General features: G+C 42.7%; 1 protein-coding gene across 4 annotated transcripts in view; it reads left to right on the top strand.

Annotated features, from left to right (window-relative positions):
* The window catches only part of LOC149261751 (vacuolar protein sorting-associated protein, putative (DUF1162)), a 528,477-nt gene that overhangs the window by 59,327 nt on the left and 442,263 nt on the right, over window positions 1-26,887 (top strand). For all 4 annotated transcript variants that reach the window (XM_089422755.1, XM_089422751.1, XM_089422743.1 and 1 more), the window contains exon 3: window positions 23,453-25,923. In XM_089422755.1, coding sequence (XP_089278881.1) covers window positions 23,453-25,923 — 2,471 coding nt within the window. The remainder of the gene's footprint in view (window positions 1-23,452; window positions 25,924-26,887) is intronic.

Raw genomic sequence — 26,887 nt, 5'->3', positions numbered from 1 at the left:
GGGCAACTCTAAAATAAGAAGAGCTGAGGAGAGATCTAGTCAAGGTCAAACTTGAGGGGAGTAGCAACAACAGTGGGTCGAAGCCCAAAGTAGAGGAGGAGGATAACACAGCCCTTGCATCGAAGGGACAATAGAGACGAAAGAAGACATCTCCAAGGTGAAGTGCTTTAGATGTAGCAAGATGGGCCACTATACATCCCAGTGTCCTTTGAAGAAGAAGTACAAGGATGAGAAGTATGACCCTAAGGTTGCAGCCGCAAAGATCGAACAAGAGGAGGAGTTCGCCATGACAGCCAAGATACCTCTAGGAGGGAGCTAGGTTGATATAAAACTGTAGTTCGATAGAGCTACAGATGGGTAGGATCCTTGAGAAACCCACCTCTTAGATCATCACCTTGCTATGGGAGCCCATGATCAGATGTAGCGAGATGGAGGAGCTTTCAGTTGGTGCCATGGAGTGTTGATTCGACAGATGCAGTAGTTAGTAGTGCTAGAACTTGATCAGTACAGAGCAGAGAAGCAACAGTGCGTGGAGGCATAGTGCAGAGCTTCAATAGTGCAGTGGCTTCAGAAGATAGTGTGGGACTAGTAGCGATCAGGCTTTCAGCATCGAGGCGTACCCGTTGGATACTTGTCCAGTTTTTGGTGTTTTCAGTTGCTTCTCTCAGCAACTGAGTTGCAGTGTTAGCAGTGGTAGTGCTAGCAGCATAACAGATGCAACAATTGAGAGGGAGTTGTAGTATAGATGTAGCATTTGTAGTGGCAGTGTCAAAGGTAGCAGTACAGTAGCAGCAACAACACAGTAGTTGGTGGACAACATGTCAGACATCAATAGCGCAGAGGACGATGCTCAAGAGTTCGAGTAGTATGCAACAACACTATATTGCTAGAGCACATTCCTCTCTAAGAGGGAGTGCTGATTTGGGGTAGCATTGAATGTGCTCTAGGCCTCAAATTTTGCAGGTAGTCTTGGACACATGCATTCCAAAGAACCCAGAAACCGTTTTGGGAAATCCCTCCCAGAGACGATTATATTAAATTAAATAATATTTTTAATGGAGTTCCTAAACTTAGGAAAATTAAAATATTAATGGGGATTAATCTAATCAGGGGTGAAACTTCTAGAAAAAGCCATGGATCAAGCCAAAATGATCTGAGCCTTTGATTATGTTTTAATCTAGGCCGTTGGTTGTCCAATAGGAAGGTATAAGAAGGTGCTTGAGGGTCATTTGGAAAACACATAGAGAGATTGAGAATATCGATTTTTTGAAGTGAGAAGTTCTTAGGAGGAAAATCGATTGAGGAGATCTTGCAGCAGAGGGGCAGTGAGAATCAGGGAGAAGGAATTTTCGGATAGTACGAGGCAAAGAGAGAACAAAAAGACGTCCAGAGGAAGGTTGACGCTGGCCCACACAGTGTTGATGCAGAGGCAACACAGTCTTTGAGGGGAAGTCGAGTTCTTGCTTAGAGAAGTCGAAGTTCAGTTGCCAGAAGCCAAGGTGTGAGTCTGGGAGGCAAAAAGTCGATTTCTCAGCCAACAAAGGATCTAGAGGATAGGCAACATAATACCTAGGAGGGGTGACGCAGAAACTGCCCAGGGTCACGCAGTTCTGCGCAGAGGGTGACGTAGAGCCTTCAAAGTAGCAGGATCAATCACTGATTCTCTAGTGACAGGGTGAGATCATTTCACCAATCTTTTGTTCAATATTATCTGTGTATCGGATTGCTAGTTGAGCATCCTAGAATTGTACTCATAATTTTATCCTGCATAATAATAAAACCCTCAGAGTTGTTGCACCAGTTTTCCCGCATTGGGTTTTTCTGGGGACTTTTGTCCAAAAATAATAGTGTGCTATGTGTTGTATTTTTCCTTCTTGCAGATGTATTTGCTTCGATATTTACAGTAGAACACTGTAAATAACTTGCATGGATTAACAAGTAGGAGAAGTAACATCAGTTTTCTGCAGTAGGGATTCTGGCTTAGGATTTTTCACACAGGGTTGCATCACTGTGGGCTGAGACTACACAGCTCAGTCGGGGTCCGGCAAATGAGAGTTGTTCGATCGGAAGGATTTTTTGAAAAATAGCTAAGTGCGGGAGGCAGGGGAACTTCTGAGGAACTTGAAATTGTGATCGCACACTTAGCATATTTCAACGACATGACAACATAGACCACCAGAACAACAAGACAAAGCATTACCCTTTGTGAGACTATCTAGAACAAAAAGCGTCAAGTGCGACACTTGAGATAGACCCTAGGACGACTGTGATGAAACTTGTGCGACAATGCTTAAAACTTTGTGTATGACTGCAACCAATGTTTACATAGCTAGGACAACTCGAACGCACAAAGACAAACCTTCAAACTCACCAGAGAAGGACCGCAAGCGTGATAAAACATTCCAACATGCGAAGAGACAACAATTGATCAAATGGGAAAGAGTGGTGAAAGACTCTGAAGAAGCTCATGAAATGAGCTCGAGTGCTTGTAGCAATAAATGAAAAGAGCAAGGAAGGCACTGAGATTTTGAGTGCTAGCCAAAATTTTGGAGGGTGTTGCAGCCACTACAACAACTAGCAACCATGTACTCTGCTTTTGCTGAATTGAGTGCAACTGATCTCTGCTTGATGCTGTACCAAGAAATTGCTGCTGACCCAATACTGAAGATTCCCCTTGATGTGCTCTTCCTGTTAGATGGACTTCTTGCCCAATCTGCATCTGTGAAGCCTTGAAGCTTCACTCCCTCTGTCCGTCTATACAAAAGACCAAACTGAGTGGTGCCTCTGAGGTATTTCAACACGTTTAGCTGCGTTCCAATAGAGTTTGGTTGGCTTAACCATGGCTTGACTAAGCTGCTTAACTGCAAAACACGTGTCAGGTCGTGTGTTCACCAAATACATAAGTGAACCCATAAGCTGTCTATAAAAAGTAGCCTCCATTACTTCCCCTGAAGTAGCATCCTCCTTCCTCTAGGTACCTACTAGAGGATTCTCCATGGGTTTGCTGCTCTCCATGTGGAACTTCTTCAATATCTCGTTGGCATACTTGCCATGAGAGACAAACAATTCCTCATCTCCTTGTCATACTTCCATACCAAGAAAGAAATGCACGAGTCCCAGGTCCTTCATTTCGAATTCCTTTGCAGGATCCTCTTTGCAAGATTTTATCAGCGTCTCATCACTTGTTAGAATCAAATCATCGACATATAATACTATAATCAACAATTTACCTTCAACCACAATATGGGAAAGGTTCGCATTTGTTTCACTTTTCGTGAAGCCCAACCTAGTGAAATAGCTGTCAATCCTAGTGTTTCAAGCACATGGTTCTTGTTTTAGTCCATACAGTGCTCGCTTGAGTCTGCACACATGTGAATCTCTATTGAAGGTCTCAAATCCTTCCAGCTGCTCAATATACACCTCTTCCTCAATTATACCATTGAGGAATGCTGTTTTCACATCCATCTGATATATCTTCCATCCTATCTGTGCTGACAGTGCTAGAATAGATCTGATTGATGAGTACCTTGCTACTAGAGCAAAGGTCTCATCGTAATCAATTCCCTCCACTTGAGAGAATACTCTGGCCACAAATTTCGCCTTGTGTTTCTCCACACTCCCATCTGTTGCTTGATTTACCTTGTAAAGCCATCTGGAACTCACCACTGACTTGTCTGCTGGTCTTGGGACCACTTCCCAAACACTGTTTTTGATAATGGAGTCATACTCCTCAACCATGGCATCAACCCATACTGGTTGTTGCACTGCTTCCTCGAATGAGGATGGCTCAACCTCTACACTCTCTCATTAGCGCCGTGTAGCTAGTGTACCGATCTGGTGACCTCCTCTGCCTGTGCTGTGATATGGGTGCTCCCACATTCTCTGTAGCATCAACATCAGTCTGCCAGCCTCTCTGGTGAATGAACTTCCATTTCTAGAAGTCTCTCCATGAGTGGGTGCTTCCACTCTCTTCTCCTCTAAATGTGGCTACTCCACATCATCCTGAGGTTCTTTCTTTGGAGCTAAAAGCTACTCATCTGCATGTAACTGAAGCTCCCTCTCATGGGAACATCTCATGGCCTTCTCTTCATCGAACTTCACATCTCTACGAATCGCTGTCATCCTGTTGGATGGAGGTACACCCGATAATTGCGAGGTGTATCAGTGTACCCTACAAATATGCCCAACTCAGCTGTTGGCTCTAGCTTTTTCCGTGCATCCTTGGTAACATGACAGTAGATTGATGAACCAAAGATTCTGAAGTGTGCCACATCTGGTTTTTCCCTGAAAAGCTTCTTTTGGTGTACCCATCCCGAGAATTCGATGAGGGCTTATGTTCTGCAAATAAACAATTGTGTTGCATGCTTCAGCCCGCACGTGTAACGGTAAGCCTTGATCATATAACATCACCCATGCAACTCCCACAATACTTTTGTTCTTCCTTTCAACCACTCTATTATGTTGTGGGTTATGAGGTGATATTAACTCTCGTCGAATGCCTTTTGAAGCACAAAAGTTCTTGAATTCATTCGACACATATTCTCGATCGTTTTCACTTATGAGATTTTTAACTTTCCTGCCAGTATCTTTCTCAACAAGTGCTTTAAATGCACAAAAATTAGTGAATGTATGATCTTTCTTCTGCATGAAGAAAATCTAGCACTTACGAGAAAAGTCATGAACAAATATTACATAATACTTGTGCTTGGCCGTGGATGCTGTTGAGAACGGTCCACACACATTTGAGTGAACTCTATCAAGGATCGCTTGCGCTCGACTGTCTTTATCATGAAAGGAAGCTTTGGTGTACTTCCCCAATGTACACCCTTTGCATGTGTCTCTATGCTCTAGTGTACCCTTGGGAAGTCCTATAGAAATTTTCTACATGATCTTCAAAGCTCTGTGGTGCAAGTGACCCAATCTTCTATGCCACAACTCACCAATGTCTCGACTCTGCACCTTCTCTGCTTTTGTGCTCAAAGCAATGCAGTCTTCTACATCCAATTTGTAGAGGTTATGTGACGAAGAAAAGCCTTTCCCTTGCTAAATATCACATCGTAGGAACAGTCCTCCAACATGGCAACTGAAACCAAATTTTTCTTCAAACCCGGAACATACATGACATCTTTTAATGTGAGAGGAGAACCAGACTCCCTCTGAAAGGTAAAAATAACGATGCTGGTTGTGCTATACCTCCCATCATCTCCCATCTCGATGTGTGGAGGTCCTTCTCCCCCAAGTCACTGAAGAACTCTTTGTTGTCGGCCATATGGAATGAGGCTCCACTATCCAAGTACTACACACTACCCATCATTGATGTCACCATGCAAGCGATGAGGGTGAAATCCAACTTGAATTGTGAAGAAAGAGCTTCACTTGCCGCGCCTCCTGAGGGATTTTTACCAGCCTTATTGTGTGGACACTTTGTGGCATAGTGTCCCAGCTCGTGACAGTGAAAACATTTAATCTTCGACATGTCCTTCTTATTGCCGCCTTGACTAGAATCTGATTTGGAATGGGATGACTTCCCCTTCCCTTTCTTGGCCTTTCCAGCTAAGGCACAATTCTCCTTACCATCATGCTTGATGAGGATCCATCTCTGGTGTTCCGCTGAATCTCTTCTTGTACCAGGTCAGACCACAATCACTCCCACTCTGGTAGCTTCTCCCTCCCATTGACTGAGTCCCAGTAGCTGTGCTAGCTCTTGGGAAGTCCTAGAAGTGCTAGGCTCACCAGATCGTCTTTAGTAACTATAACGCTGACACTTCCAAGCTCATCCCGACATTCGGTAAACTTGGTCAAGTACTTCGGTATTGTGTTGCCCTTCTCCATCATTATCTTTTTGAGCTTGTCCTTCAGTGCCAACTTCCTATGTTCATTGCTGTTTTGAAATAGGTCTGTCAAGGCCTTCCACATTGCAAATGGAGTTTCTTTACCGTGGAGCGTCGAGACAATATGATATTGAACTCCTAGGATAATCCTTCTCGCCTTTGACACACACTTTCTCCATTCTGCTAGATTCTGAGCATCAACTAGCTTAGGAATATCTTTGTCTATGAATTCCTTAAGCCCGTTGTCTTCCAACTTTGCCTCCATCCTGTCCTTCCAAGCAATATAGTTCAAATTACCCTCAAGGGCATATTCGAGTCTCAATCCGTAGAACGACATCTTGCTCACTCTGAAGTATGATACTGCAAATCTAATTTCTCCTGCAAAAGACAAACTCGTATTCTCCTCTTCTATAGTGATTTTAATTTTGATACCATGTAGAAATTCCTTGTAGATTCAGGCTGCATATTGTAATGTGCTAAAACAATTGACTTGAATCTGCTCTACTCATCAGTGGAAACAATAAACGATCGATGAAATCACAAAGCATAAAAGAGAAAACATTCAATCACACATAACACAATAATTTTTGGTGAAAGCCACAACTAAAAGCCTCCGCTATCTGTATATTGCATTAATCAGAAAATATGAGAGGATTACAATGCTTTGCCCAAGCGCAAGAAACCTTTGCACTATCTCAATCTATCTCACCGCTTCATGTTGATTTGGGGTAGCATTGGATGTGCACTAGCCATGAAAATTGGTGCAGAGGTTAAAGCACATGAGATCTCCAAGACCTAGAAATGGTTTGGGCAGATTCTACCCGGTTAAGGAGATATTAAAATAATTAATATTTTTAATGGAGTTCCTAAGTATAAACTTAGGAAAAACAAAATATTAATGGGTATTAATATAAAATTGGGTTAGAAGGTTCTAAATGACATGGATCAAGCCAAATCTAATCTTAGCTGTTGATTAGAGATGTAATCTCGACTGTTGAAGGACCAACAGGGAAAGTATAAGAGGAGGCTTGAGGGTTAGTTGGAGAACACACTACAGTGATCAATCATTCGATTTTCTAGAGCAGGGTTTGCTAAGAGAAATCGAATCAGTGATCAGTTTGCAGTGTGAGGCAGTGAGTACGAGGCAGAGAGGCAGAGATAGTGCCAGAAGACCAGTGTAGAAGTAGAGAGGCAGACGTAGAGCTAGAGGGAGCCACGTAGAAGCTAGTAGGGACTGTGCAAAGGCTAGAAGGGCTTGCGTCATCCATGCAGAGGCTGCAGGAGTGACGCAGAGGGTTAGAGAGGTTGCGCAGAGCCTTAGAAGGCTAACACAGAGGCCACGAGGGCTGACGCTGAGCTTCAGATTGTGCTGGAGAGGGTTTCGTGGGGCAGATTTTCTGAATATCTGCTTTTGAATAGAGAGGTATTACTGCCTGGTTAATTTTCTCTGTCGGGTGAGCTAGTTTGGCACCTAGTTGTACTCAAGGAAAAACTGCATAATAATAAAACCCTCAGAACTGCTGCATCGGTTTTCCCAAGTTGGGTTTTTCCAGGGATGATTGTCCAAAAATAACGATGTCACTTGTGTGTTTGTCTATTTCTTTCAGCTGTTGATCTGTAGATGGCTGAGACTATATTGTGTTTATTTCAGTGTTTATATGGTTAAACAACTTGTTAGTAATTAAATAAGTAGGCGAAATAAACCAGAGAATACAGATACAATTTCTAACGGGTAATACTTAGAAATTTCAACATGGTATCAAAGCGTAGCAGATGACAAGAGAGCTGAAGGCACTAGTTGAATCAGAGCATTTGCAGCGAAAACAACTGTCCTGAGTGATAGAAGTTGTTCCTAGCAGAGAGCGGCAGAGAAGGATTGATGCAAAGGGACTGCGTCATCAGTTCGAGCCATAGAGAGGCCAATATAGAGGCTGAGGAGGGCAGAAAAGGCTCACAAAGAGCCACGTAGAGACCAGGAGGGTTGACGTAGTTGGCTAGGGGAGCATTTCAACCAGTGCCGGGATTGCGCAGAGCTTAGAGGCTCAGTCCTTCAGTTGCTGGGGCATAGTGAGCTGTGGGAAGATTGCGAGGAGCGAAGCTGGTGGGGTGTTGTTGCTGCCGAGACAGAACAATACCTAGTGGGGAAAAACCAAGGTTGAGGGAGTTGCTACCGAGGCAGATTTCTAGCCAAGGAATCCGGATCAGTGTTGCAGGTGCACAGGAGATCGGAGAGGTGCGACTCGATGGTTGGCAGGTGGATTTCCAGGAGGGAAATTGAGACTTAGAGGGAGTCTAGTAGAGAACTTTCAGACGGGAAGTAGTGACTCAGAGGGAGTCGAAGAGAGAACTTCCAGAGGGAAATAGAGACTCGGAGGAGTCGAACGAAAGAGAAGAGAGATGGCCATGAATGGATTGAGGGATTAGGACAGGCTGGACGGGGCGTCCAACTTCGTCATTTGGAAGGCCAGGATCCTGTCCATTCTAGATAGACATTGCATCAAGGCCTTCGCCTTGAGAACAGTGGCTATCCCAGTTGACCCAACTGACAATGAAAAGTACGAGGAAGCAATGGCCAAGGCGAAATGCATAATCCTTGATGGGGTCAAGGATCATGTGGTCCAGCGTATTGTCGAGAAGGAGACGACAAAGGAAATGTGGGACACCATGAAGATTTTGTACAAACATAGTTACTAGATAATCAGCTGCGGTCATAACAAATGTAGAAGGGGGAGCAAATAGATCACTTCCTTAGCAGATTGAAGGAGATCCGGGACCAACTGACTTCCATAGGGGCCATGCCGGATCAGGAGTTGATGGTGAGGACTGCTCTAAACGCAGTCTCCGAGGAGTGGGAGACATTTGTCCAGAGCATTTTGGGCAGGACGAATCTTCCAGATTGGGAAGAATTGTGGGCAGCTCTTCGCCAAGAAGAGATCAGACGACTGTCCAAGACGGGAAGTAGCAGCAAAGGAGTCTGGATCAAGAAAGAGGAGGAAGAGGATGCGGCTCTGGCATTTGCGGGGAAGCAGTAGAAGCGAAAGAAAAAGACCCTCTCCAAGTTAAAGTGCTTCAACTGTGGGGAACTAGGGCATTATGTGAACTAGTGTCCGAGGAAGAAGAATAAGGGAGAGGCATCTGAATCCAAGGCAGCGCCAGCGAGGGCGGAGAAGGAGATAGAGGAGGATGACGATTGTGCCATGAGTGCTCATGTACCTCTAGAGAAGAGGCGGGGAGACATCAAGCTGTAGTCAGGAAGACTACAGGCGATGAGGGGCAGGATTCTTGAGGTACCCAATCTCTTGGATTATACCTTGCTACGGGAGCCCCGAAGAGAGAAGTAATAGGACTGGTGGATGTCGGTAGGAATGGATGTAGATGAAACGACAAAGTGCTTTAGTGTAGGAGTCCCGTGCAGCACAGAGCTAGCAGGTTGTAGTAGTGCGAGAGGCACAGAGGAGGTTGCAACAGTGCAGGATGGCATAGAGAGGTTTACAGCGGTGCGAGATGTAGGGAGTTGTTATAGCTAGTGTTTTAAGATTCGGCCGGCTCAGCACTGATTCGGCCAAGTTGATCCGAGTCAAGGCCTCACCGGGTTGACTCGGCCAGTGAACCAGTTCGGTTGGCCGGGTTATTACCGAGCCGGCCAAGTTGTCTAACAACTCGGCCGGCTCGGTAATAACCCGGCCGGCTCCGTCGAGTCTGAGCCTACTCGGCCGGGTTGGATGACAGTGGCCCGTGAACTAAAAAACAACGATTTTTTTTATTTTTATTTTTTTATTTTGGGGGACTTCAAAGTTTTCACTATGATACTTTAATGGTTTTTTGTTCCTAAATAAGTTTATCTCGTTTGATCTTGAGAGGTTTGTTTAGGTGGTATCACATATGTAGTACAGATTTCTTAAGGGATAGCTTCATTCTTCTTCGAAACCTTCCAATAGGTTTTTTGCCCCTTTCTTAAAGCAAACCTAACTTTGTGGCCCCAACCTTGGCCCTCCAAAGATGAGCATCGAGCCTTGAGTTGATTCCACGTGATGCTACACCCCTTGATGAGCCTCCAAATGCTAAAACACTAAAATTAAAACCTTGGACGTTGGACTATTTGATGATATGCCCAAATGGACTGAGGATGCCCCCTGGCTGGCCTTGAACCTGTTTTGGTGGATGGTGCCTTCTTCCAAAGCACAGATGAGGATGGTTATCATTGAGATGACTTGGGAGGACTAGCACATCCCTCTTTGATGCCAATGCTTACCCTTAGGGGTGCCATGTCACTCACATGCTTGAAAAGGGTGACATAGGGTCTCTCCTAGATGACATCATGGCAGAGGATGCACCTTTTGAAGATGTACACATGCACTTTGGGACTTTCTTGGAGTGAGGAACACTCTTGGACCCTTGTATTAGTTCCTTGATGACCTACAATCTATTTCGGAGGATAACGCCATTTCTAGCCTCCTTGGTTATGTGTCTTTGTTTTGATCTCTATATCATCATCATGTATGTATTGGATAGTGCACTGGGTGCCATTTTGATATAATGGATATATTCATGAGCCTACTTTGATCATATGTTGTCTTCTATCTATATTCTAATGTTGTGTTTGGAAACATGAATGAAAAACTTTAAAATTATGTTTTAAAAAAAAAAAAATATTTAATATATTTTTTACAACGACCGGGTCATTGAAATCGAGCCGACCGAGTCGATACTGAGTCGGAGTCGACCCTCGGCCGAGTCGGAGTTTTAAAACATTGGTTACAGCACCACAGAGGCAATAGAGGGAGCACTTGATAGCGACAGAGAGAGCTTTAGCATCGAGAGTGTTTCTAGCCTGACATGGATGTTAGTAGTTGGGTGGATCAGTTACTTACTTCTCAGGAACTGAGTTGCAGTGTAGTAACAGTTAGCAGTATCACGATGTAGCATGATGAGGGGGGGTTGCAGTGCAGATGCAGTGTTGGGAGAAAGGACTAGCAACAACACAGATGCAGAGGGAGCTGTCGTACAGATGAAGCCGTGGCAGTGGCAAATCCATGGGCAACAGTGCAGAGGATGTTGGGTGGGGAGGCCTAGCATCAACACAGGTACCGGTGCCGTATAATCAGAGTGATGCTCAGGGTGGAGTATTACGCTAACACAATCCTCGCTAAGAGGGAGTGTTGATTTGGGGTAGCATTGGATATGCCCTAGCCATGAAAATTGGTGGAGAGGCTAAAGCACATGAGATCTCCAAGACCCAAAAATGGTTTGAGCAGATTCTACTTGGTTAAGGAGATATTAAAATAATTAATATTTTTAATAGAGTTCTTAAGTCTAAAATTAGGAAAAATAAAATGTTAATGGGTATTAATATAAAATTGGGTTAGAAGGTTCTAAATGACATGGATCAAGCCAAATCTAATCTTAGCCGTTGATGAGAGATGTAATCTCGACTGTTGAAGGACCAACATGAAAAGTATAAGAGGAGGCTTGAGGGTCAGTTGGAGAACACACTAGAGTGATCAATCATTCGATTTTCTAGAGCGGGGTTTGTTAAGAGAAATCGAATTAGTGATCAGTTTGCAGTGAGTGCGAGGCAGAGATAGTGCTGGAAGACCAGAGCAAAAGCAGAGAGGCAGACACAGAGCCAGAGGGAGCCACACAGAGGCTAGCAGGGACTGTGCAGAGGCCAGAAGGGCCCGCGTCATCCATGCAGAGGTTGCAGGAGTGACGCAGAGGGTTAGAGAGGCTGCGTAGAGCCTTAGAAGGCTGACGCAATGGGTTTCAAGCTGACATAGAGGATAGGAGGGTTGATGCTGAGCTTCAGATTGTGCTGGAGAGGGTTTCGTGGGGCAGATTTTCTAAATATCTGCTTCCGAATAGAGAGGTATTACTGCCGGGTTATTTTTCTCTGTTGGGTGAGCTAGTTTGGCACCCAGTTGTACTCAACGAAAAACTGTATAATAATAAAACCCTCAGAACTGCTACACTGGTTTTCCCAAGTTGGGTTTTTCCGGGGACGATTGTCCAAAAATAACGGTGTCACTTGTGTGTTTGTCTATTTCTTTCAGTTGTTGATCTGTAGATGGTTGAGACTGTATTGGGTTTATTTCAGTGTTTATATGGTTAAACAACTTGTTAGTAATTAAATAAGTAGGCGAAATAAACCAGAGAATACAGATACAATTTCTAATTGGTAATACTTAGAAATTTCAACATGGTATCAGAGTGTTGCAAATGACAAGAGAGCTGAAGGCACCAGCTGAATCAGGGCATTTGTAGCAGAAGCAACTGTCCTAAGTGACAGAAGTTGTTCCTAGCATAAAGCGGTAGAGAAGGGCTGACGCAGAGGGACTGTATCATCAGTTCGAGCCATAGAGAGACCAATGCAGAGGCTGAGAAGGGCAAAAAAGGCTCACGAAGAGCCACGCAGAGACCAGGAGGGTTGACGCAGTTGGCTAGGGGAGCATTTCAGCTAGTGCTGGGATTGCACAAATCCTAGAGGCTCAGTCCTTCAGTGGTTGGGGCATAGGAAGCTGTGGGCAGATTGCGGGGAGTGACGCTGGTGGGGTGCTGTCGCTGTCGAGACAAAATAAGACGTAATGGGGCAAAAACAAGGTTGAGGGAGTCGCTACAGAGACAAATTTCTAGCTAAGGAATCCGGATCATAGTTGCAAGCGCACAAGAGATTAGAAAGGTGCGACTCGACGGTTGGTAGGTGGATTTCCAGGAGGGAAATCAAGACTCAGAGGGAGTCTAGCAGACAATTTCTAGACGGGAAGTAGCGACTCAGAGGGAGTTGAGGAGAAAACTTCCAGAGGGATGTAGAGACTTGAAGGAGTTGAATGAAAGAGAAGAGAGATGGCCATGAATGGACTAAGGGATAAGGATAGGCTGGATGGGGCGTCCAACTTTGTCATCTGGAAGGCCAGGAGCCTGTCCATTCTAGATAGACATCGCATCAAGGCCTTCGCTTTGGGAACTGTGTTTATCCCAGTTGACCTAGCTAACTATGAAAAGTATGAGGAAGCAATGGCCACGACGAAATGCATAATCCTTGATGGAGTCAAGGATCATGTGGTCCAACATATTGCCGAGAAGGAGACGATAAAGGAAATTTGTGACACCTTGAAGACGTTGTACCAACATATTGCCGTGCAGAGGAAGATGTTACTAGAGAATCAATTGCGGTCATACCAGATGCAGAAGGGGGAGCAGGTAGATCACTTCCTTGGCAGATTGAAGGAGATCCCGGACCAACTGAATTCCATAGGGGTCATGCCAGATCAGGAGTTGATGGTGAGGATTGCCCTAAACGCAATCTCCGAGGAGTGGGAGACATTTGTTCAGAGCGTTCTGGGCAGCGCTAATCTTCCAGATGGGAAGAATTGTGGGCAAAGTCCGAGACGAGAAGTAGCAACAAAGGAGTCTGGATCAAGAAAGAGGAGGAAGAGGATGCAACTCTGGCATCTGCGGGGAAGCAGGAGAAGAGGAAGAAAAAGGACCTCTCCAAGATAGAGTGCTTCAACCGTGGGGAACTGGGGCATTATGCGAACTAGTGTCTGAGGAAGAAGAATAAGGGAGAGGCATCTGACTCTAAGGCAGCGCCAGCGAAGGTGGAAAAGGAGGTAGAGGAGGATGACGATTGTGCCATGAGTACTCATGTACCTCTAGAGAAGAGGTGGGGACACATCGAGCTGTAGTTAGGAAGACTACAAGCGATGAGAGGGAGGATCCTTGAGGTACCCAAACTCTTGGATTATATCTTGCTACGGGAACCACAAAGAGAGAAGTAACAGGATTGGCAGATGTTGGTAGGAACGGATGCGGATGAAATGACAGAGAGTGCTACAGTGCAGGAGTATCATGCAACACAGAGCTAGCAAGCTGCAACAATGCGAGAGGTATAGAGGAGGTTGCAACAGTGCAGGATGGCACAAAGAGGTTTACAACGGTGTGAGATGCAGAGAGTTGTTACAGCAGCATAGAGGCAGTAGTGGGAGCACTTGATAGTGACAGAGAGAGCTTTAGCATCGGGAGCGTTTCTAGCCTGACAGGGATGTCAGTAGTTGGGTGGATCAGTTACTTCTCAGTGACTGAGTTATAGTGCAATAGTAGTGAGCGGTAGCACAATGCAACATGATGAGAGGGGGCTGCAGTGAAGATGTAGTGTTGGGAGAAAGGACTAGCAACATGAGAGGGCGTTGTCGTACGGATATAGCAGTGGCAGTGGCAAAGCCATGGGCAGTAGTGTAGAGGATGTTGGGCGGGGAGCCCTAGCATCAACACAGGGACTGATGTTGTATAATTAGAATGATGCTCAGGGTGGAGTATTACGCAAGCATAGTCCTCGCTAAGAGGGAGTGTTGATTTGGGGTAGCATCGGATGTGATCTAGCCATGAAAATTGGTGGAGAGGCTAAAGCACATGAGATCTCCAAGACCCATAAATGGTTTGGGCAGATTCTACCTAGTTAAGGAGATATTAAAATAATTAATATTTTTAATGGAGTTCCTAAGTCTAAACTTAGGAAAAATAAAATATTAATGGATATTACTATAAAATTGGGTTAGAAGGTTCTAAATGACATGGATCAAGCTAAATCTAATATTTTCCGTTGATTAGACTTGTAATCTAGGTCGTTGAAGGACCAACAAGAAAAGTATAAGAGGCTTGAGGGTCAGTTGGAGAACACACCATAGTGATCAGTGCTTTGATTTTCTAGAGCGGGGTTTGCTAAGAGAAATCGAATCAATGATCAGTTTGCAGCGAGGGGCAGTGAGTACGAGGAAGAAAGGTAGAGATAGTGCTGGAAGACCACAGACGAGAGGCAGATGCAGAAGTAGAGAGGCAGACGTAGAGCTAGAGGGAGCCACACAGAGGCTAGTAGGGACTGTGCAGAGGCCAGAAGGGCCTGCGTCATCCATGCAGAGGCTACAAGAGTGACGCAGAGGGCTACAGAGGCTGCGTAGAGCCTCAGAAGGCTGACGCAGTGGGTTTCAAGATGACACAGAGGCCAGGAGGGTTGACGCTGAGCTTCAGATTGTGCTGGAGAGAGTTTCATGGGGCAGATTTTCTACATATCTGCTTCCGAATAGAGAGGTATTACTGCCGGGTTATTTTTCTTTGTCGGGTGAGCCAGTTTGGCACCTAGTTGTACTCAAGGAAAAACTGCATAATAATAAAACCCTCAGAACTGCGGCACCGGTTTTCCCAAGTTGAGTTTTTCCGAGGACGATTGTCCAAAAATAACGGTGTCACTTGTGTGTTTGTCTATTTCTTTCAGCTGTTGACCTGTAGATGGTTGAGACTGTATTGTGTTTATTTCAGTGTTTATATGGTTAAACAACTTGTTAGTAATTAAATAAGTAGGCGAAATAAACCAAAGAATACAGATACAATTTCCAACGGGTAATACTTAGAAATTTCAACATGGTATCAGTGTGTTGCAGATGACAGGAGAGCTGACGGCACCAGCTGAAGCTGAGTAACAGAAGCTGTTCCTAGCAGAAAGCGGCGGAGAAGGGTTGACACAGAGGGAATGCGTCATCAATTCGAGCTATAGAGAGGCCAACGAAGAGGCTGAGGAGGGCAGAAAAGGCTCACGAAGAGCCACATGGAGACTAGGAGGGTTGACGTAGTTGGCTAGAGGAGCATTTCAGCCAGTGTCGGGATTGCGCAGAGCCTAGAGGCAGTCTTTTAGTTGCTGGAGCATAGAAGATGTGGGCAGATTACGGGGAGTGAAGCTGGTGGGGTGCTGTTGCTGCCGAGACAGAACAGTACCTAACGGGGCAAAATCAACGTTGAGGGAGTCGTTACCAAGGCAGATTTCTAGCTAAGGAATCTGGATCAGTGTTGCAGGTGCACAGGAGATTGGAGAGGTATGACTCGACGGTTGGCAGGTGGATTTCCAGGAGGGAAATCGAGACTCAGAGGGAGTCTAGTAGAGAACTTTTAGACGGGAAGTAGCGACTCAGAGGGAGTCGAAGAGAGAACTTCCAGAGGGAAGTAGAGGCTCGGAGGAGTCGAACGAAAGAGAAGAGAGATGGCCATGAATGGATTGAGGGATCAGGACAGGCTGGACGGGGCGTCCAACTTTGTTGTCTAGAAGGCCAGGATCTTGTCCATTCTAGATAGACATAGCATCAAGGCCTTTGCCTTGAGAACAATGGCTATCCCAGTTGACCCAGCTGATACTGAAAAGTACGAGGAAGCAATGGCGAAGGCAAAATGCATAATCCTTGATGGGGCAAGGATCATGTGGTTCAACATATTGTCGAGAAGGAGACAAAAAGGAAATATGGGACACTTTCAAGATGTTGTACCAGTGTATTTCCGTGCAGAGGAAGATGTTACTAGAGAATCAATTGTGGTCATACCAGATGTATAAGGGGGAGCAGATAGATCACTTCCTTGGCAGATTGAAGGAGATCCGGGACCAACTGACTTCTATAGCAGTGACGCCAGATCAGGAGTTGATGGTGAGGACTGCCCTAAACGCAGTCTCCGAGGAGTGGGATACATTATACTAGAGCATTCTGGGCAGGGCGATTCTTTTAGATTGGGAAGAATTGTGGGCAACTCTTCGCCAAGAAGAGTTCAGACGGCTGTCGAAGACAGGAAGTAGCAGCAAAAGAGTCCGGATCAAGAAAGAGGAGGAAGAGGATGGAGCTCTGGCATCTGTGGGGAAGCAGGAGAAGAGGAAGAAAAAGGACCTCCCCAAGATAAAGTGCTTCAATTGTGAGGAACTGGGGCATTATGCTAACTAGTGTCCGAGGAAGAAGAATAAGGGAGAGGCGTCTGACTCCAAGGTAATGCCAACGAAGGCGGAAAAGGAGGTAGAGGAGAATGACGATTGTGCCATGACTGCTCATGTACCTCTAGAGAAAAGGTGAGGAGACATCGAGCTGTAGTTAGGAAGACTATAGGCGATGAGGGGCAGGATCCTTTGAGGTACCCAAACTCTTGGATTATACTTTGCTACGGGAGCCCCGAAGAGGGAAGTAGCAAGACTAATGGATGTTCGTAAGAACAGATGCGGATGAAATGACAGAGGCTATAGTGCAGGAGTCCAGTGCAGCGCAGAGCTAGCAGGTTGCAGCAGTGCGAGAGGCACAAAGGACACTGCAACAGTGCAGGATGGCATAGAGAGGTTTGCAGCGGTGCGAGATGCAGGGAGTTGTTACAGCAGCGCAGAGGCAGTAGAGGGAGCACTTGATAGCGACAAAGAGAGCTTCAGCATCGAGAGTGTTTCTAGCCTGACAGGGATGTCAGTAGTTGGGTGGATCAGTTACTTACTTCTCATCAACTGAGTTGCGGTGCAGTAGCACGATGCAGCATGATGAGAGGGGGTTGCAATGCAGATGCAGTGTTGGGAGAAAGGACCAACAACAGCATGGATGCAGAGGGAGCTGTCGTATGGATGCAGTATTGTCAGGGGCAAAGCCATGGGCAGCAGTGTAGAGGATGTTGGGCGGGGAGGCCTAGCATTAGCACAGGCACTGGTGTCGTATAATCAGAGTGATGCTCAGGGTGGAGTATTACGAGAGAACAGTCCTCGCTAAGAGGGAGTGTTGATTTGGGGTAGCATTGGATGTGCTCTGGCCATGAAAATTGGTGGAGATGCTAAAACACATGAGATCTCCAAGACCGAGAAATGGTTTGGGCAGATTCTACTCGGTTAAGGAGATATTAAAATAATTAATATTTTTAATGGAGTTCTGAAGTCTAAAGTTAGGGAAAATAAAATATTAATGGGTATTAATACAAAACTGGGTTAGAAGGTTCTCAATGACATGGATCAAGTCAAATCTAATCTTAGCCGTTGATTAGAGATGTAATCTCGGTTGTTGAAGGACCAATAAGAAAAGTATAAGAGGAGGCTTAAGGGTCAGTTGGAGAACATACCAAAGTGATCAACCATTCAATTTTCTAGAGTGGGGTTTACTAAGAGAAATCAAATTAGTGATCAGTTTGCAGCGAGGGGCAGTGAGTATGAGGCAAAGAGGCAAAGATAGCGCTGGAAGACTAGCGCAAAAGCAGAGAGGCAGATGCAGAGGGAAAGGGAGCCATGCAAAGGCTAGCATGGACTGTGCAGAGGCCAGAAGGGCCCGCGTCATCCATGCAGAGGTTGCAGGAGTGACGCAGTGGGTCAGAGAGGCTGCGTAGAGCCTTATAAGGCTGTCACAGTGGGTTTCAAGCCGACACAGAGGCCAGGAGGGCTGATGCTGAGCTTTAAATTGTGTTGGAGAGGGTTTCATGGGGCAGATTTTTTGAATATTTGCTTCTGAATAGAGGTATTACTGCCGGGTTATTTTTCTTTGTCGGGTGAGCTAGTTTGTCACCCAGTTGTACTCAAGGAAAAACTGCATAATAATAAATCTCTCAGAACTGTTGCACCGGTTTTCCCAAGTTGGGTTTTTCCGGGGACGATTGTCCAAAAATAATGGTGTCACTTGTTTGTTTGTCTATTTCTTTCAGCTGTTAATTTGTAGATGGTTGAGGCTGTATTGTGTTTATTTCAGTGTTTATATGGTTAAACAACTTGTTAGTAATTAAATAAGTAGGCAAAATAAACCAGAGAATACAGATACAATTTCTAACGGGTAATACTTAGAAATTTCAACACTTCACAAACCAGCTTAAGCCAATACTTTAGCCAATTCTGCTGCCTGCAAAGTTCCTATTTCCTTGCGTTGTTCCCTTGGGAATTAGCCCATATTTAATTGGGAAATTACTCAATAATGAATTGCACAATCCTCATAGGCCTTCCTCTGATTGCATGCATCACCTGTACAATTTATATGGTTATACAATTGATAGTACACTATCCCTGAACTCCAATCTCAACTAGGTCTTTCTCTGATTCGACATGCATGAGTTAATTATGAGTGAATCTTTAGTTTACTGGTTGATCAGTGCTGGTTACACCCCACTACTGCAGGTTACAACCCATTACTGGATCTCCCACTAATTCGTCCATCAGTTGGAAATAGTTTAACTAAATTTAACTGAATTAAATAATTAAAACTCAAAATAAACTCAACCAGGCTCCTAAAATGTAGCAAACACTCTACATGACTCTAGTTAACTCCCGACTCTAATTAATTGAGCCAACTAAGTCAAATTAACTTAGTTAACTATTACAAGTTGTTATGAGAATTGGAATTACAATTTAATTTCTAATTTAATTTAAGGACAAAATTAAATTAGGATTTTCTTGTTGCATTTTCAACAAATTTTTCAGTGGCTAGCCCCGCAAAATTTCTAGAGACTAGATCTTACCCTCAAGGGTGTAGATCTAGCTATACTTCAGCCTTTTCTTTTGACTTCACCTGCAAAAATGAAAATAAAACACCCAATGCCCAAATATATACAAAATCTCAAAACCCCAAAACCCCAATTAGCAAAAATAATTTATAAGTTTAAATTACAAATCTATTTACAAGTATACAAATATACAAGGGTTTTGAATTTTTTTTTTTTTTTGAGAAATAAATTTCTATGGATATTTTCTTTGATAAAGAACTAAAATATACTTTAGAAACCCAAGTCCACACTATATAGCCTTAGCGAAGATTAGATCCACCACATAAATATTCGGGATCCAAGTAAAGTTGGTCCCTGTCCATAGTTTGTGCACTTGGAGACCAAGGACTAAAGTACCTGAAAACATTATGTATTTATCTCAAGAAAATATGTTAATCATATGGCGAATCAAATCATCTAAGGTTAACCCAAAAATATCAATGGAATGACTTTATCCCCATTTAATAAAAAAACAATTTTTTATAATTTACCATCACAATATAGGAAAGCCTGTAGTTAGTACATACCACACATTAACAAACATGGAACACCTTGAATTGCACCCCAAAGTCTTTATTATTATAGAAATAAAAGTTCCCAACGGGACATTAGTGTTACATAAATGCTTCAACAACAATTTATTAGCAAAAAATCAGATGGCTAGAGACTCAAATGACTCTAATTTATACTTAAATCTTCCAAGTGGAAAATAACGGCTAGTTTGCTTGATCCTCGTCAAAATAATCTTGGCCATCAAAAAATACTTGATCATCTTCTAATCTTAACCGTTGAATTTTTATTTTTGAGTAATTTTCGAATTTATCATTTAATTCCATTTTTAATAGTTCAAAATTAATTATTTGAATTAATTTCCTCAAAAAATTGACTTTGACTTAACCACCAAGGTCCATGTGTCCAATTTTTCTTGAAATATCCAATATTCTCTTCGTGGAGGACCTCCAAAAATTAATTCTTTTAAGACCTACGAATTTTTCGACTCAGAATTTATTTTCTCTAGGAATTTAATTTTGACTGTAATTAATTAAATTTCTGGCTTAGGATAATAATTTATTTTTGCCAGAAAATGTAATTAATTGACATTTGAGGGGATCAATTATTTTTCCACCTTCTAATATTTTAACTGTGGTGTCTAAGTATGAGGGACCATGCATTAAAATATTTTTACATAATTTTTTTTACAATTCAACCCTCAAAGGGGGAATACCCATTTGGCTTAGACCCTCAAATTACATACCCAATTTATGACACAATATGATCTAGTAGACCAAGTGATTTGTAATAAAATAATTTAGCCAACTAGCTTAAATTATTCCCAAATCACTTTTACATAAGACTCGACTAGAACACTAGGACTCACCTAAGACTTTGACGAAGAATTCCACCCTAGCTTTGGGGTGAAGTTGGAGGGAAAAACTTTGCCGACCATCCATGTTTAGAAAATAATAGGATTACCTAGTTTTTACATACATTCATGGTCTTACTAGCATCATTTACATTACATAACTTGTAGAATGGGTTTACAATGACACATAAACTGTTGATAAATGATCTGACCCAGTTGGAAAAAAATGGTACTTCCTCTTCCTTGGAACTTTGACAATAACTGTGCAACAAGAACAATTCTTTGTTTGAAGCTGGCTCCCATCAACAGCCATAAATTTATCAGAATACTAAGGCCATTTCAGGAGCAATTTTGCATAAAGATGCAAAATTTCAAGCTACACTTCCCAAGCCGATCATTAGACCTTGGGAAGAAGTTGTTAACAATAGAAATAGAACCGGTCTTGGATATTACAAGGATGTTTCTTTTCATATTCCAGATTATTTTAAGCCCATCTAGTTTCATAGTGCTGGGTTTCTTCAGGATGATTCCTTTTCACTTGCTTATTTACCACAACCATAATATATTTGCCGATGCCAACATTGTGATCGGGTTGGCCATGTGAAAGATCATTGTTTAATCTTCACCCATGTGAGCATTGCGGTAGAAATACTCATCATTCAAACAAATGTTCTAGAAACAAGACTTCTACAAGAACGAAGATTCACCTTGGCTTGATCGCTTCTTGGCAATGGGCTTCAATAGCCAAGAAGATATTTTGGTCATACTTTACAGTTCATTCTTGACTATTGAAACATCTTGTAGTTGAGATTTCTTCATCTTTTTACCTTGTATCTAATAGGGGGGAATTGATGGTCAATTACTAGGTTCAAAGCCAGATCAAGCGAGCCTGAGCCACAACCTGAACCAAAGGTCATTGCTAGTGCCTAGAGCCAGAGTTAACCATAGCCAGATTTAGAGTGAGACAGACTCATGCCCCATGAGCATGCTTTTGGTTGGTGGCCTTCCTTAAACCACCACTAGCAAAAGACTTTAGTTTTTGCCCAACTTTAAACCAACATTAGGGAGCACTTCCACAATCAAAAGACTTCAACTTCTAGCCAAATTTGGAATTGTTCCAGGAACTGCTTCAAGCTTTATTTCCAGAGTTGGTGTGAACCTTAAACTTCCACTGTTTGAGACCTCGAGTTTTCCTCATTTTGTTTGTGGTTTTCCTTAAAACCACCATTTCCGGGAGCACATCTAGTCATTGGTTGCCATGCATTTTTGTATCTTAGCTCTCTTTTTGGACTCATATACACCCCTTCGAATTAAAGGGGGGAATGTTGGACACCTAATCCGTAAGGGTTGGCGTGTAAGAAGTACAATAGTCACGGAAGTTCAAGAGACGTCTTGGAATATGAAACCAAGGGTCAAAAAAATGTATTTATATGTACATTCTTGTGAATAATAAAGTATCTCACGAGTTATCCTAATTCTGTCCATTATTTTGGTGTGAGTTTAACACAATAATTACCAAGAATTACCAATAAACATTTTCATTTAGACAAGGAACAAGTGGAAACCCTAGCAAAATTTTTACATGTAAAACCATAAAGATATGCAATAAAATACTCACAAATTATCCAAGAACATGCCTTCTTTCAATCTCCAAAAGATGTCTCCAACACAAAAACTAGTCTCCAAGTGCAAAAATCCACATAAGATCACATCTCCTCGAGCAACAAAGTACAAATAGAGGCCAAAATCCATGTGTGATGATGACAAATGAAAAGAGGTGATCTTCTTTTTATATGAGGTCTATCACCTCTAATAATCTACTAAAAGCCCCTAAAACAAGTCAATGTGAGTAGACATAAAGTAAAATGGGTTACAAGACAACCCACTCACTCAAACAATAGAATATGCCAATAAATGCCCACTCCTGTGAGCCGTAAGCTCTCATAAGCATGCCGTCATGCCCTTTTAGGGCTCAAAATGCTCCAAAAATGTATTGGAAGAGCTAAATGAGTCTCCAAGCATCATGATCAACCATCAATTTGAGAAAGGGCCCTCAAATCAAGCCTCAAAGCATCTCCATGTTTCCAAAATCCAGCTCTAGTTACCTCACGTCATCTCTATGGGTGCCAAGTAGACAATGTTGCGTACTCTCTCTCCAATGTTGGGGCTCCATCAGGTGCAACAAGCCCTCCTCTGTCATATTGGGGGGCAATCATCCTCATCTAGCTTTGGATCAATGCATGTCCATCAAGTAGTGTCAAGGTTAGCATGGGGTCATGTTGGATCCACTGCTACATCATCAAGAATCCTCAATGCTAAGCAAGAGAAGCTCAACGTTCTGGCATTTGAGGGTGCTCTGGGGTGTCCATCTACTGCCAAGCTCATCTAAAAGCCCAATGCTCTGCTGAATAAAATGTCCAAATTGTTAAAGTAAAAGAACTCAATTGCACAATGGTCAAGATACCTGTTGAGTGGTTGCCCATCTTCATCCAAGAGGAATGCCGGATGGCGAGAGGTGCATGACCGGTGTAGATGGCAGAGAAAACTGACATATCATCATCAATAAGCAATGTGTAGCGCTGCTGGCTGTCCAAGATAGGAGAAACAGGTTTTTTCCCATGGGGTTACCCACTTTGGTGGGTAATAGTACCCATTACCATGTTTCAGGAAACTTAATATCAAAGGGTTTAGCTTTTTATATTCATATTTTGGTGTACATGATTATAGATTTGAACACCTCATTTTAATGATTTTGTGGTTTTACTGTTAGTTTTGAGCAGGGATCATCGCCATATTGAACATACATTTGATTTATCTTAGCTGCATTTTTGAAAGCCTTTTTAGCCCATGGAATCATTGTTCTGACTTATAGGCTGCATTCCTGAGCTGCAACAAGTCGTTTCAAATACACCTGAAGCTTCTGTACTTCATTTACCAATTTGTACTCTAAATTCTTATGTGTGGGTTGCAGGGGTCTGCTTTGCATGCTGCTGCGGAAAAAGTTACTGGACTTCGACCATCAAGAGATTTGATTGTTACCCTCCTGACCAATATGATATTACAGGGTGCTAAGATAAAGTTAATTGACATTTCTGTTGAGTTGCTTTGGGCAGTGAAAGCTCCACGTGAGATTCCAGCTGAATCAGCTACAGTTAATAATTTAAACGGCTGCTGTTTGAGTGTAAACAGCTTCACTGTGGAGGATGGATATTATAGGCAAAGCCACTCACCTGGAGGTTTTCTAAGTGCAGCTATGATTTCAGTTTTTTTTTCATGCAGAGGTGCTGAAGGCTCCAAGATTTGTGACATCAAAGATTTAGGTCTTGAATTGAAGAAGCCAGAGATCATCCAGTTGCATTCCGTTGAAGTTCATGATAAATATATTATTTTTCTGCAGAAGCTTACGGTTTCTGTTCAACTATCAAATCTTCAGCTTAGTAATTTGGAGTTTTTTATTCCTGAAGCAAAGCTTGGCTTGTGCCCACGAGACTTGAATGAGCTCATGATAATATTAAAGCACCTCAATTTAATTGCTGTAGACACTATGGAGTCGGTAAAATATACACAGCTTATAGCGGAAGGTAGACATGGCATCAGTGGTAAAGATCTATGGAAAAGGGCATTAGAACATGTTAGAAGGCCTACTCCAAGGAGACGGATGGAAAAGCTTGTGGAAACTGTTATACTGCAACGACAATATTTCCAAGCTTATGTATCCTGGCTTCGAGAAGTTGGATGGGTGCCTAAAGAATTCCAAATAGGTTTTAGGTCCAATCAAGTGAAAAATAAAAGAATTTCCAGTTGTATTGAAGGACTTTGGAAAGAGGTCTGCAAGATGGAAAAGGACTTGCCAGTGGAAGCAATTGCACTAGCGAGACGAGTTGCTCGACATAAGGTTTTTGCACAATTACAACTGGAAAATTTAGAGGGAGAGAGCAACAATTTTAGGAGGAAAAAAATTCATCTGCATTTGCGATTACTGCAACGTTTCTTTTCTTTACCATTGAGATGCCTACGGAAACTCATAGGAGGCTTTAATGCATTTATTGTGTATCTTTATAATACTTTATGTAACTTGGTTTATTATGCCTGTTCCTTTCTTAAGAAGGGCTTTCATTGTCAATCTGCTGGTGAGAGGAGTGCAACAATGACTCAAACTCTCCCTTTTTGTAGTACAAAGCACAATAAGAAACCTTGCAATTTCACAGGATTGTATTACAGGGTAGACTTGTGTGAAGTCTTTATCACTATTAGATGCAATGACATCAACAAGATGACAGTACCAGGACAAATTGAGGGTGTGTCATTTTCTAGTATCGCTGGATCTTCTGTTGAATTAAAACTAGAAAACTTGAGCTTACTGTATGCCACCAATGAGAGGAATGCTGTGGAGTTCTCTCTTGTTTGTGGGGAGTTGAAGGGACACATATTTTCAACTTCTTCTAACAACGAACGTGAAGGGAGTGGCTCTAGACAGATATTTTCTTCTTCCTCTAACAACAAACTTGAAGATAGTGGCTCAAAGTCAGCAAACCAAGATAGCTACAGCAGACAGAGAGCAGGCATGGATTCTAGTGGAAGAAATAGCACTTCCAGCATGTGCAATGCAGTGTTGGAAAAGCATCAACGAGAAATGTGGTCAGATTGGGAGAATAAATTTGTGAAATATAACATTTCTGCAGGTCCTACTCAATCAACAGCTACTAGGAAACCTTTTCTCTTATGTGAAGCTAAAAGCTTCTCAGTGGATCCATCTTTAAGAAATCCAAATTCGGGGGTTTTGAAATGTGGCCTCTCTGTGGATGAGTTACTCTTTGATCTGGATTGTTCATTTATCATGTACATAGTTCTTCTGTATTTACAGTTACTGGATGCCTTTAGTTGGACCTCACTTAATGGAAGCAAGAAACCTTCCAATTCCTTAGATTGGAGTGTAACCAATTCTTACTGCAGGGATAAAAGGTGGGAAGAGTTCTATGAGCTATATACAGAGAGGGTCAGGCATGCTATGCTAAGAGTCATACCAGAGAAAAGCATTCACCTCACAGCAGTCATTGCAGGCCCGAAGATCCAGCTTTCATCTTCTTTGACGGAATACTTAAAGTTTCAGAAGCAGACAACATTTTCTGAAAATGATGCTAGTTTTGTGTTTCGCATTGATTTTGGAAATCTAGAAGTTGCCATTTGGCCAGCAGACCATATAGAGGCATTGACATTTGCAGAAGAACATAATAGATACAACAGGTTTGAGCCTGGACATGGTTGGTTGAAAAAGCTTCCCAAATCAGATCTTTCTGTTAGAAGTGATTCTTATACAGGGCGAGAACAATTTGGACTAAATGCTTACCTGAAGTTAGAGAATGCAGTTGTGCTACTAGAAAATAGGTCTGAACTCCCGTTGGTGAAGCCTTTTACAATCACTGTTCAATCTTCTGTTTGCAGGTGATTTCTGGAGGCCTGTGCTGTTAATTTTTAAACTGGAAGTTAATCTTGTTTCATAGATGCCTCCTCTGAAATGACATTTTATATGAAATTCAAGAACATTACAATTATTGTGGGGAACCATACTTGTATTTGGTTATCTCTGGGAGTATTAGGGCAGCGTAGAACTTGACATTCATGTCTCTTACCCTTCTTGACATGAAATTAAACCTAACTGATTAAGTGATCAGCACATTCCAAATTTTATGAGTCATGACAAACATGCTTGTTTTAAAATAGATCAGGTACAAGCATTTACAGAATTTGCTTTCTATTATCTCCTTTTCAATAGAATCATATCCAATGAAATCACAAGAAGAATCCATTTACACTTAATCTGGTGAGGGACACGATATTTAAGCTCGATTTAGTGATTAGTTCTTATTGGAATTTTGTATGTCAAATTAAACTAGATGTTGATTAACTCTTGGCCATGGGGCCATCCCCTCCTCTTGTCCTTGTTCTCATTGTAACTGGACCAGTGTTAAAATTTTTAGGGCATCCTCGAAACTGATAATTTCTTCTCATGATATTCATTAGTCTAATCTTTTTCTTGTGATATTTTCCATCATAAAGCAATTACTTAGAGGAGCTCAACAGTAAAAAAAAAATGCTATAAGGATCATAAAGAGACAACCACACAATATCACAAATATTTACCTTGGTAAAATCCACATGGGGGAAAATTCCAGCAAACCTTTCCTTAGAGAATGAATTCAACAAGAGAGACATCAAAGTCAAGTCAATAGACAAACTGACCATCAGACTGTCCACCAAGAGTCCAAGTCAAAGCCTTCCGCCCTAGTCAACTCGGTCAAGGGTCTGCAACAGCGGTCTGAAATTTGGCCTATCTTCCACAGAAGTTCGGACTTGACCACAGAGAGATGTGACAGAAAATTTCAGCCCCTTTCATAGAGAATATACC

Source organism: Pinus tabuliformis, chromosome 6 (genome assembly GCF_031772625.1).
Source record: "Pinus tabuliformis cultivar Carrire ecotype Pingquan chromosome 6, CPIR1, whole genome shotgun sequence".
Lineage (NCBI taxonomy): Eukaryota > Viridiplantae > Streptophyta > Pinopsida > Pinales > Pinaceae > Pinus > Pinus tabuliformis.
Note: the sequence above shows the minus strand (reverse complement) of the source record. Positions and strands in the feature narration are given on the sequence as shown.